This window comes from Chiloscyllium punctatum, chromosome 44 (genome assembly GCF_047496795.1).
Source record: "Chiloscyllium punctatum isolate Juve2018m chromosome 44, sChiPun1.3, whole genome shotgun sequence".
NCBI classification, from domain to species: domain Eukaryota; kingdom Metazoa; phylum Chordata; class Chondrichthyes; order Orectolobiformes; family Hemiscylliidae; genus Chiloscyllium; species Chiloscyllium punctatum.
In genome coordinates this window covers 66,029,365-66,043,039 of record NC_092782.1, presented here as the reverse complement: position 1 = coordinate 66,043,039, position 13,675 = coordinate 66,029,365, and the positions used below count along the sequence as shown (strand labels likewise).

Genomic DNA, 13,675 nt, shown 5'->3' with positions numbered 1-13,675 from the left:
AAGGTGTTGGTGTTGTGATGTTGAATTATTTCAGAGGCAGGAAGTGCAAATTCAGAATTCAAGAGTCTGTCAGCCTCCTGATGTTTCCTGAAACTAGATTATAGTGGTGCTGGAAAAGCACCGCAGGTCAGACAGCATCCAAGGAGCAGGAAAATTGATGTTTTGGGCAAAAACCCTTCTTCAGGAATAGAGGCAGGGTGCCTGCATCTAGACTCTGGTTTATAGCATCTGCAGTCCTTGTTTTTACCTCCTGATGTTTCCTGCCTCTGTACACTTATCCAGCTGCTTTCAGGTAGCCTTATATTAAATGTATCGAAAAGGGCTATTACTCTGTACTTGTGCACTTCAATGAATGGATGGGAACACTCAGGGTCCCTACAGAGTGTTAGGAGCTGTGAATACACTGGAGAGGGGTCAGGCCACCAACACAGATTTATTGCTTTTATTTAAAGTTTCTATATGAGTCATTTAAATTCAAGTATTTTTATTGGAAGGAGACCTTGCGGGTTAACAACTTGTCAGCTCTCACCCTGAATTTTTTGCACCCTGCCTCAATTTCTTCCACCATCTTGCTTTCCAGATGAAACTCTCTGAAGTCCTTTTGAAGGCTAATTGGTAAGTCAATGTGGAAGTGACTCCCTTAATTGAGGCCACAAGATATAGGAGCAAAATTAGATCATTTGGTCCATTGAGTCGATATGGATGATATGTTTCTCAACCCAATTCTTTTGCCTTCTTCCCATAACCCTTGATCCCCTTAATAACCAATAACCTATCTATCTCTGTCTGAAATGCACTCAATGACTTGGCTTCCACAGTACTCTGTGGCAATGAGTTCCACAGTTTCACCACCCTTTGGATGAAACCCTTCACATCTCAGTTCTAATGGATCATCCCTTCATCCTGAGGCCGTACCCTTAAGTCCTAGTCTCTCCTATTATTGGAAATACCTTCTCCACGTCCACTCTATCCAGGCCTCTCAGTAATCTGTAGCTTTCAATTAGATCCCCCATCCTTCTAATCTCCATCAGACCCAGATTCCTCAACGGCTCCTCATGTGACAAGGCCTTCATCACCGGGATCATTTTTGTGAATATTCTCTGGACCCCCTCCAATGCCAGCACATCCTTCCTTAAATATGGGGCTCAAAAGTGATCACAATATTTCAATGACCAGACCGTTATGAAACCTCAGATGTACATTCTGCTTTTACATTCTAGCCCCCCTGAAATGAATGCTAACATTGAATTCACCCTCATAACTGCCAACTGAACCTGCAGGCTTACATTAACAGAAAAATTAACTAGGATTCCTAAGCCCCTTTGTGCTTCAGGCGTTCAAAGGCTTTCTCCATTTAGACAATTGTTTATTCTTAGTCTGTGTGTGTGTGTGTGTGTGTGTTTGTGTTTAGGATTGTCTGTCTGTGTCTGTGTGTGTGTACAGTGCAGTGTGGTCACCTGGAGTGTGACATGAACCCAAGGTCCCGGTTGAGGCCAGCCCTCCAGATACCGAACTTGGCTATCAGCCTCTGCTCGGCCACTTTTCATTGTTGCCTGTCCCGAATCCGCCTTGGAGGACGGTCACCTGAAGGTCCAAGGTCGAATATCCCAGACTGCTGAAGTCTTCTCTGACTGGGAGGTCCAACACCGGCATCTCCAAATCATGGCAACCATCGACACCACTAACTGCTCACTTAAAGTGGATAGGATCTCTAAGAAGATTGCACATATCGACACAGACATCAACTTTCTACAGAAATGCTGGCAAGCAGGAAAGATGCCAAAAGGATTACGGATCACGAATCCGCTCAAGCCAACCTACAACACAGACCATGTGGAGAGAATTTGCCACTCCACCTCTTGCAAACTCCTCAATCATCTCATGCACCAACTCTACAGCAGGCGCCATAACCTTGAAATTAAGATGGAGTCTACACTCTCAGCCTGCGCTCAGGATACAGCAGTACAGTTGTGGGACATTTCCAAACAGGCAAGGTGACAAAACTACACCATGTACATGCACACCAAGAACAAGAAACTGGAGAAAATTGGCATCACGACCAGCAGTAGTAAAGCCCAGCCTGGCACCAAAGCGGACAATGTTATCACCGCGGGGAAGTCGATCGTCAACTTATTGGACCACACCCTTCAACTGGAAGAGATTAAAGTTCTTAGCGGTGGTCTCTAATTTCTGCCCCACTACCAAAATGGACCCCATGGGTCTTGCAGCGGACACTGAGGAATTAATCAGACGAATGAGACTCCGGGAATTCTTTCAAGATGCCAGCTGTGATCCCAATGACCCCACTAACGAACCTGAACAGTCATCACAGGGATCTGTACAGGAGCAACCAAAGAAGGAGTCAACTTGGACCCCACCGGAAGGCCGCTGCCTTGGGCTTCACATGTATGCTCAAACCGTTAGGAAATATATAAATGCCAGATTCATCAGCCGTACCCATAAGGTAGAGTAGAACATCAACCGATCACAACGCAACGCCATCTATGCTCTCAAAACCAAACACAACATTGTCATCAAACTAGCAGATAAAGGAGGAGCCATTGTTATTCAGAATAGAACAGATTACTGTAAGGAAGTGTACCAACAACTGAACAAACAGGAACACTACAGGCAACTACCGGCCAATCTGACCAAAGAGCACACTCGTGAGCTAAACACATTGATCAGGACTTTGGACTCAATTCTTCCGAGTTCCCTACAGGCATTTATCCGATGTACTTCTTGCGTAGATGATTTCTACTGCCTTCTGAAGATACACAAAGTCAATACACCAGGACGTCTCATCGCATCAGGCAATGAGACTCTGTGTGAGAACCTTTCTGTCCATGTCAAAGGCATCTTGAAACCCATTGTACAGGGGACCCCCCAGCTTCTGTCATGACACTACAGATTTCTTACAGAAACTCAGCACCCACGGACCAGTCGAACCGGGAACATTCCTCATCACAATGGATATTTCAGCACTCTACACCAGTATCCCCCACAATCATGGCATCATGGCAACAGCCTCAATACTCAACACCACCAACTGCCAATCTCTGAGCACCATTCTCCAACTCATCCGCTTTATCCTTGATCACAATGTCTTCACTTTTGGCAACCAGTTTTTCATCCAAAAACATGGATCAGCCATGGGTACAAAATTTGCACCCCAATATGCCAACATTTTCATGCACAGATTCGAAGAAGACTCCTTCTCTATGCAGGGCCTCCAACCAAGACTATACACCAGGTACATTGATAACATTTTCTACGGTTTGAGCTATAGGGAGAGGCTGAACAGGCTGGGGCTGTTTTCCCTGGAGCGTCGGAGGCTGAGGGGTGACCTTATAGAGGTTTAAAAAATTATGAGGGGCATGGATAAGATAAATAGACAAAGTCTTTTCCCTCGGGTTGGGGAGTCCAGAACTAGACGGCATAGGTTTAGCGTGAGAGGGGAAAGATGTAAAAGAGACCTAAGGGGCAATTTCTTCACAGAGGGTGATACGTGTATGGAATGAGCTGCCAGAGAATATGGTGGAGGCTGGTACAATTGCAACATTTAAGAGGCATTTGGATGGGTATATGAATAGGAAGGGTTTGGAGGGATATGGGCTGGGTGCTGGCAGGTGGGACTAGATTGGGTTGGGATATCTGGTCGGCATGGACAGGTTGGACCGAAGGGTCTGTTTCCATGCTGTACATCTCTATGACTCTATGACCTTCTCAGGAGACAGACACGTGCTGCAACCGACAGGGTACCCTTCATTGTCCAGTACTTCCCAGGAGCTGAAAAACGACACCATGTTCTTCGCAGCCTGCAACACATTATCAATGAGGATGAGCACCTCATCAAGATCTTCCCCACACCTCCACTTCTCTTTAAACAACCATCAAACCTCAAACAGATCATTGTTTGTTGCAAACTGCCCGGCTTTCAGGACAATATCATACAAACGTGTCACGGTAGACACTGCAAGACGTGTCAGAATGTCGACACAGATATCGCCATTAAGCATGGGGACAGCTCCCATCTTGTACGTGGCAGGTTCTCGTGCAACTCAGCCAATGTTGTCAATCTCAGACGCTGCAGGCAAGGATGCCCTGAGGCATAGTACATTGGCGAGACCAAGCAGAGGCTATGGCAATGGATGAATGGACACCACACAATAATCAACAGACAGGAGTGTTTTCTCCCAGTCGGAAAACACTTTGGCGGTCTGGGACATTCGACCTCAGACCTTTGGGTGGCCGTCCTCCAAGGCGGACTTCAGGACAGACAACAATGAAAAGTGGCCGAGTAGAGGCTGATAGTCAAGTTCGGTACCCATGGGGATGGCCTCAACCAGGACCTTGGGTTCATGTCACACTACAGGTGATCCCATTGCACTATACACACCCACAGACACAGACAGGCATAGACAGACACAGTCACACAGACTCCTACACACACACACACACACTCACGCAGACCCTCTCTCATACGCTCACACATACACTCCCACACACACCCTCTCACAGACTTACACCCCTTCACATTCACACACATACACACACTCTCTCACAGACATTCATAACCTCCTCCCCACCCACACACACACATACTCACGCATAAGTACCCTCGCTCATACGCTCACACATACACTTCATTGGTCAAAGTATTGAGTACAGGAGTTGGGATGTCATGTTGCAGCTATACAAGATATTGGTTAGGCCACTGTTGGAATATTGTGTGCAATTCTCGTCTTCTTCCTATCGGAAAGATGTTGTGAAACTTGAAAGGGTTCAGAAAGATTTACAAGGATGTTGCCAGGGTTGGAGAATTTGAGATATAGGGAGAAGCTAAACAGGTCGGGGCTGCTTTCCCTGGAGCGTCGGAGGCTGAGGGGTGACCTTATAGAGGTTTACAAAGTTATGAGGGGCATGGATAGGATAAATAGACAAAGTCTTTTCCCTGGGGTAAGGGAGTCCAGAACTAAAGGGCATAGATTTAGGCTGAGAGGGGATTGATATAAAAGAGGCCTAAGGGGCAACTTTTTCACGTAGAGGGTGGTACGTGTATGGAATGAGCTGCCAGGGGAAGTGGTGGAGGCTGGTATAATTGCAACATTTAAAAGGCATTTGGATGGGTATATGAACAGGAAGGGTTTGGAGGGATATGGGCCGTGTACTAGCAGGTGGGACGAGATTGGAATAGGATATCTGGTCAGCATAGACGGGTTGGACTGAAGGTTCTGTTTCCATGCTGTACATCTCTATGACTCTAAGACTCCCACACACACTCTCTCACAGACTTATACCCCTTCACATTCACACTCATGCACATACACACACTCTCTCACAGACACTCATATCACCCCCCTCCCGGCACACACATAGACACACACACTTACACATATGCACTCATACACATATAAGTTTGTGGGTTGAATTTGTACTTGCAGAATTACATTTTTTTTTACTTTGCTCAAAAACTCTATGATCCATATAAAATTCTGTAAATCTGTTTTTTTACATTAGAACCAGTCTGACCATTGTGGCACAGACAGCCTCACACAAGGGAAGCTCACACCTTCAATACATTATCTGGGCTGACATGATATCAAATGTTAAATTTCACTTGAGAATGTAACATTTAAAAAAAAGTTTTGCGATTTACATATGAAAATTCTGAAACTGACACGGTCATTCTAAAAAGTGAGAGACTTACAAACAATCCAGGTCTTTTTAATTATATAATTTCAGTTACCTCACACTGTAAACTTTTGCTATAAATTCTGTGTCTTACAATCTTATTCTTCACAACCACCCGATGAAGGAGCAGCGCTCCAAAAGCTAGTGCTTCCAAATAAACCTGTTGGACTATAACCTGGTGTTGTGTGATTTTTACACCCCAGTCCAACACCGACATCTCCAAATCATGTTTATCCGTCTGTTCTTCCCATCAAAGTGCATAATCTCACACTTGCCCACATAATATTTTATCTATCAGTTCTTTGCCCACTCTCCTATTCTGTTTAAGTCCTTTTGCAGCTTTGCTGCTTCCTCAATATGACTGTCTGTCCACCTATCTTAGTGTCATCTGCAAACTCAGCAATTATGTCCTCAGTTTCTTCATCTAGATTGTTAATATGTAACATGAATTGCTGTGGTCCCAGCACTGACCCTTGTGGAACTCCACTTATTTCCAGCTGCCATCCTGAAAAAGACCCCTTTATCCCTACTCCTCACCTTCTGCCAGTTGGCCAGTCCTTTGTCCATGCATGTACCTGGCCCCTAACACTATTGGCTCTCATCTCATGTAGCAGCCTCCTGAGCTGTCCTTCTGTCCTCCTCAAAGTCTTTCTGGAAATCCACTAACTCTTCTTTGTCTAACTTGATCATTACATCCTAAGAATTCTAATCGATTTAGCAAGCATGGCCTCCCATTGACAAAACCGTGCTATCTCAGCACTGTTTTATGATTACTTCCAAGTAACTCTTCCCCTTCCTGACATGTGACAGTATTTGAAGCCTGGACCCCTGGTCAAGAACTCTGAGTGAGAGTTCCTCAAGCAACCAAAAATTGCTAAAGATTTGGTCACTCCAAACCACAGGGAGGTCCATTAGTTTCCACATCATGCAGTTAAAACTCATTGTCCAGCTATACAGCTCTGTTTTGTTTACTTGGTCCTTAATTTGATTTTTATAAGTTTCCTTCTAGTCTTTTAGTTTGTAACCTGTAACTATTTCCCCCATTTGCCTTCAATATCAAAATAACCTTCAAATAGATAGTCAGATTAGTAGCTATTACCAACCAATGAACTTATGGTTTTCTTGCGATGTCACGTTTTCTTTTGTGTTGGGGCTCTGATCCGGGGCATCAATTTATCCTGTAATAACACCTTACAAACTATGAACCAAAAAGTCAAGGAAAAAGCATTCCTTCCAAACGCTGTTTCCAAATTCCCCAAACTCCAATATTCATTTGGGCTGTGTCTCACTCTAAATGTGATCTTTCTGACCGTGTGCAGTTTGCTCTAGCCATTTGACAACCTTTTTTAAATAAAACCCAGCTGTGTCTGGACTTTGGAACTGGAGTCAGTGCTGACCTTAAATTCACAGTTTCCACAGGAAAATTCAGTCCAACTCACCTTCTCTGCCTACACCTGCTGCCAGAGCAACTGCGTATTCTCAGGATCTTCTGTTTATATAAAACTACCCCAATAAATAAATTCTTGTGTGACCAAATGAAGAAGAGAATACATTGTTTTTTCAATATTTAATCATGAGGGTAATGTAATAACCTTTATACAGCACAATTTGCATCTAGTGTTTTTAGAAACGTCCTGTGTACAATCACAAAACAATGACTGTATGATCTTTACATAGATAGAATGCATTCTGGACAGATTTACAAGCTGTTTTTTTTATACAGAAATCATGTGTAACAGCTCGTTTTATTTATACAACCTTCATATTGTTTCTCCTTGTAGAGAATCTGGAAACAGTGAAAAATAATCAACTTGATTTAAAAATAAAGATAACATGTCACACACGAAACATGCAACATCTACAAATGGATCCAACACGTGGTAATAAATGACTTTTTTTTAAATCAGGGACAACTGCAATTTATTTTCATGAGGAACAAATTTGCTGTACAGGTGCCAAAAGATTGACAGCACACAAGCAATTCCGCCATCACTGAACACCTGGAACAGTTAATACACTGCAGCTTTTAGTGGATGTTTAAATGTTGCTTTTCATCATTTTAAATGTTTTTTTTCAAACAACCAGTATATTTTGTTTAACGTTTGCATGCTGAATGTCAGATCAAAAAAAAGTTCAAAATCTGCTGTAGAAAAAAAGTTATATTTACATGGTACAAAGGAACCACTTTATTCACATCAGACAAATGTTTTATTCATATTTAAGATATAAGGACACTCATCCATCAGGTAGGTTTTAATGGGCATAGAATTCACTAAAACAGACAGCAAACAGCATTGGTACAACAATATGGCATTAAAAAGTGTCCATTCTGCACGTCAATTTAGGCTGCATTTCAAGGTAATCAAATACAGTTCCCACAGTTTTTTTTTAAAATCAACACTACTAACACATATTTCAAGGTAAAGATTTGTCAAAAGTGCAAATAATTGAAGTCTAATTTTCAACAATCAAAGCCAGGGGCATTAAAAACACAGATTCCAGATTTTTGAATCAGTCTGACATCTTTAACTAAAGACAGCCAAAGTTAGATTTCTACTTTAAATCAATCCCCACTTCAATCCAACTTTCATGTTAACCAGAATGTATTTGTATCATTAAATTTAGTTGCTTAAATTTTTGTTCCCACAGTTGGAAATAATTCTTTTAAAGATACTTTAGGAAATACAATTTCAGTGTACACATGAACTTGATGCCTGTCTCATGCATCTAGAAATAAAGACAGCTGCCTGCCATTCATTTTAGTTTATATTACAGCAAAAACCCAAATCAAGGTTACTGATAGGAATGACATGCTGTGAAACTCCTATCATTGTTTCTGTTTCTTCTGTTTTCTCAGTCAATAGTTTCTATAAATTACATTTCTTAAGTAAATATAGAATGGATTGAAAATTAATACCAAGCAACATAAATCATTTAAAAAATTGTTATAGTGTCAGATCTAGAATGTCCCACTCATAAAATTTATGAAACCCAGGGCACATTTTCATCATTTCTTGCACACATAAGATATGCAGGAAAATGTTAAAACCAGGCAGTCAGTGACATATTAGACAAAATCCTATCATGTTTTATTGTTGCAATTTGTTTTTTTACCTTGACATAAAGCCTGTGTAGGCAAGCAAATGGAATACCATCCCCAGAATGATGGATTGTGAAGGAAATGTGCTGCTGTACAGTTTCCTCTAGTAAACGGTTAATCTATTTCTCAGCCACATTTTTTTACACTAAATAAATTTAATATAACATCAGCACAGTCGTTCTGCTGCCACAGTGTACACATCACTGCATTAGAATGCAACATGATAAGAAAACATATACACAATGTGCTTTTACTCACAGCTTAGTCTTAACCTCATGTCACTCTTTGTTTAACAAGTTCATCCAAAATTTGTAGAGTCTGTTTTGCATAGAGAACCTACTGTCAAACTAAGCAACTTTTATTTTAGGTATATATATGTATATAACAGACCATACACACTTCGGAACTATACTCCAAACTCTTTACTGCATAATTTATCTTGAGGATTAATTCTTTGCTCCCCAACCTCCTTCCACCCTTAAACTCAAACTATACACACACACGCACACACACATATATATACAGTATTGAAATTATGCATACTCAGTAAAATGAAGTAACAATGGAATTCAATTAAATGTTTAGGGCTACGCTAATAAGAAAATAACTGAACATGCGCACTTCCTCAGCAAGCCCTCTAAAACTATTAACAAGTCATGACTGGAAAAGAAAATTGGTAATTTTAGCAGAGTAAAGCTAGATGTGAAAATTATGCTGTTAACTAATGATGATTAGAGAACTTACAGTATTCCATTGTCACTCCTGTTATACACTGGAACAAACAACATAGACTTTCGCTGTCTCTGAATGCCTCTGAAATATACTGCCAGCTAGTTATTCACTTAAACCCCACACATCTGCAGATTAGCAAATTTTCACCTCTACCAAATAGCTTGTTTAAATGAAGGCAGCAATTCTGGAAAGAAAGTAAGAAACCTGTGCAGGATTTAATAGATGGCTTAGAAAATGCCAAATTTAAGAATGACTTGTAAGTATTTTCAAGTTTCCTTCTTAACATTTACACCATCGTATACTTTAGCGTGTTTCCGCAAATTAATACAAAACATTCCGTGTTCTTCCTATTGATAAACCAGTACCTTTTTTTTGCATAAGGTTCATACATAAATTCCTTCACCTGAGTATTTCACAGAATTACAGTAATCCACAAAAATCTTTCAAAAGAATATAAGTCCAGTACTCAATGTCACAAGTCTACATTCACCCCCAGTAGAAAAAGGGTTTGAAATAGATGTTCCATTTGTCTCTGACTCACAAATTTCCTGCCTTGCGCCTTCAACAACTAGTTTTGTTGTAAAGCATGAAAACCTAAATACTTTTATTTCAGAGATTTGTTTTCACAATGCAACTCATAATAATCATTTCATGCCATCAATAACACTGTAGGTTTGTGTGCATGTCTGAATATTAGAACAATATACTGTTATGTTCACCTGTAATCAGTGGCTACTACACTGTGTGTGGCATAGCTACATTAACTTTCTGCACACATCAGGACTGATCATCACATTACATCACACAAAAGATCTAATTCCATTAGATCTTTGTCTCAGTTGAACTCCATAACTGATGCACCATCATCATCCTATTTCTCTCGGCACTTTCTGATCTTTATATTTATACACATTGAGCAGCGTAAATATATTACAGCCTTGTGTCTTTCTTTTACCTGTTACCTGCGCCATGTAAGATCGAAGTATACTAGACCTTAGTCAGGCATAATAGCTACAATCCAAACAGACTGAGACACAGCCTTCTTGAAGAAAGCAGCTGTACAAGAGGGCAATCAAAAATTTGGATTTCTGCTTTCTACACAATGACAATGTCAATTTTGCAGGTTAAAACCAGGAGCAGCTCCTCGTTGGCTTTCTGTTGAGCTGACAAACAGCTTGTGCCAGTTAACCATTCTCTTCCTTAAATCAACTTTGTCGAGGCAGATGTATGCTTCACCAATCAATGTTTTTCTCATGAACTTCCCACCATTTGAGACTAACAAAATCTAAAGGAGAAAATAAAATAGTTATTTCTATCTCACTGGAGTATCCAAGGTACAACTGTTCAATGACAGAAGGTATTAACATGTTATATGATCACAGGTTTTGCAGATTCCAATTTAGTTGGGACTTTCCAGGCTTTATCTTTGAAGGGATGTCTTACAGAAGCTTTATTTTGATGAAAGTAGTGGGAACACTATCTATTTGGTCATCAGTCTATTGTTGTATCAAACTTACTTTCGACCACACTGGTACAACATTGAAATGAGGGAAGCAGAGATTCAGCACTCTCTGCTATGCCATTTCAACTTGTATCATTCTCAAGTATTTTAGTACTCCAGCAAGTAATCATGTATTTGATAATTTTTCATAAAAGAGAATATAGAGTAAGAGAGGTATGGTTTATTGTTATTTGTTCAATCAAATGAGCTTCCTGAGATGATATTTCTGGGGAATTGTGATGTCAGGAATGCTGTCTCAGTAAGATGGTGATAAGATAGTGTCATTCTTTGAATGGATGGAAGCTTTCAACCATTGTGTGTGGGGGGAGTGGAGATGTGGCAATCTTTTGCCACCAGGATGTTGAATCCTAGGAAACAGTTGAAAATCACAGGACTATAATCTAGTGTCATATGATTTTCAACGTTGTCCACCCCAGTCCTACACTGGCACCTCCACATCATAAATCCTAGGAAAGGCTCTGCAGTGGCTAAGCAGTGTCTGAAAGGAAGGTAACGTTCTCAAAGTTTACCCCATAGTAATGAAGGGACTTTCTGTTGTTTCTATGACTGGTTGGTGATATCCCTGTCAGGCCAAGTAACTCCCACAACGGTTTCGGGATAACACCTTTTATCACTACTGTCAAATGTTAGTGATATAATCGGTTTTAAGCCAGAAGAAATGCAGAGAAAGATGAACGTTGTGTACAAGTGTAGGTCTTTAATTGTGCAGAAGGATTAAATGACAAATGGGACCATGAAGCAAGTCATAAAAAGACAGAAATTAAATAATCAAGAACAAAATATGCACACAAGATTGTAAAAGTAACCAGAATCAGTCCCAGCAGTGCCATATAATGGCAAAAAAATTAAACGCAATAGGACTGAGATCATGATCTGAAATTCAGATGATGAAATTCAAACTGGGAATCTCTTTGTAGAACATCTCCATTTAGCTTGTAAGCAAAATCCCAAGCTGTGGAATTCTGTTACTTTACTTTTCCGCACTGATCTGTTTTCAGCATCTTATATTGTTCTAATGAAGTTAAAATTCACACAACATCCAGTAGTAGTCCAACAGGTTTATTTGGAAGCACTAGCTTTATTGCACTGCTCCTTCATCAGGTAGCCGTTGGACTATAACCGGGTGTTGTGTGATTTTTAACTTGTCCACCCAAGTCCAACACCAGCTCCTCTACATCATGTTCTGATGAAGCTCAACACAAAGTCAATGATCAAAAATTCATCTTTTACGTAGATACTTTCATTTAGATGTGCACTTGTAATGTCAAGGCATACCACGCTCTGGAAGATGGGACTAGAATGATTAGGTGATTGTTTATAACGGGTATGGATGTAAAAGGCCAAAAGGCCTTTTCTATGCTGCCAGTTTGAGCAGTTTCAGTGCGAAATATTGGAATTTAAGTATTGGCTGGAGGCACAGAGGTAATTCACAATGCTGAAAGTTATGTACATATCAGGTTTGCTAAGGTGGATACTCTGTAGAATAAGCAGCTGCTTATAGATTCATAGATTCATATAGTGCAGAAAAGGTCCTTTGGCCCATTGAGCATGCACCAACAATAACTACCACTAAAGGCGGCTAATACCAATTTCCTGTATTTGTTCCATATCCTTGAATATTATGATATTTTAAGTGCCCAACCAAATATTTTTTAAAGGTTGTAACATTTCCGGCTTCTACTACCTTCCTAGGCAGTGTATTCCAGATTTCCACCACCCTCTGAGTGAAAAAGGTTTTTCTCAAGTTCCCTCTGAATCTCCTGCAACTTACCCTTATGACTGACCTCTCAACCTCGGGGGACAGCTGTTCTCTACTCATCCTGTCTATACCCTGTCATAATCTTATACATCTCAACCATGTCTCCTCCTCAGCTTTCTCTGTTCAAAAGAAAACAATCCTAGCTGATCTCATCTCTCCTTTTTGCTCAGTTACTCCATCTCAGGAAACATCCTGGTGAACCCCCTCTAGTGCTATCCTGTAGTGTGGTGACTAGAACTGCACACAATAGCCCTGCTGTGGCCTAACCAATGCACTGTACATCTTCAACATTATTTCCTTGCTTATATACTCTATGCTATGACTAATGAAAGCAAGTTCCCCACATGCCTTCTTAACTGTCTTATTCACGTGCTGCGCCAATTTCAGAGATCCGTGATTAATTACCCCAAGGTCCCTCTGTTTGTCTGAGCTACCCAGTGTTCTATCATTTATTAAATGCTCCCTCATCTTATTGTTTCTTTCAAAGTACATCACCTTGCACTTATCAAGGTTAAAAGTCATCTGCCTCTGCTCTACCCATATGACCAAACCCCTTATATCTTTCTGAAATGTATCACCATCTTCTTCACAATTAATCACCCTTCTAATCTTGGTGTTGTCTGCAGATTTGTTTAGCATTCCCCCTATGTTTTCATCTATATCATTTATGTACATAACAAACAATAAGAGTTCCAGTACTGATCCTTATGGTACACTGCTGGATACTGACCTCCATGCATTTGGACAGCCTTCTATGAATACTCTTTCTGTCCTATGACTAAGCCAGTTTCTGAACCATCTCACCACATTTTCCTGAATTCCAGGTGCTTTAACCTTCTCAACCAGAAGGGGATACCTTATCAAAAGC

General features: G+C 40.7%; 1 protein-coding gene across 7 annotated transcripts in view; it reads right to left on the bottom strand.

The window, feature by feature from the left end:
* Positions 1-7,246: 7,246 nt before the first annotated feature.
* The window catches only part of pcloa (piccolo presynaptic cytomatrix protein a), a 603,113-nt gene continuing 596,684 nt past the window's right edge, over positions 7,247-13,675 (bottom strand). For all 7 annotated transcript variants that reach the window (XM_072563105.1, XM_072563109.1, XM_072563107.1 and 4 more), the window contains one exon: positions 7,247-10,811. In XM_072563105.1, coding sequence (XP_072419206.1) covers positions 10,638-10,811 — 174 coding nt within the window. In that variant the 3' untranslated portion in view covers positions 7,247-10,637. The remainder of the gene's footprint in view (positions 10,812-13,675) is intronic.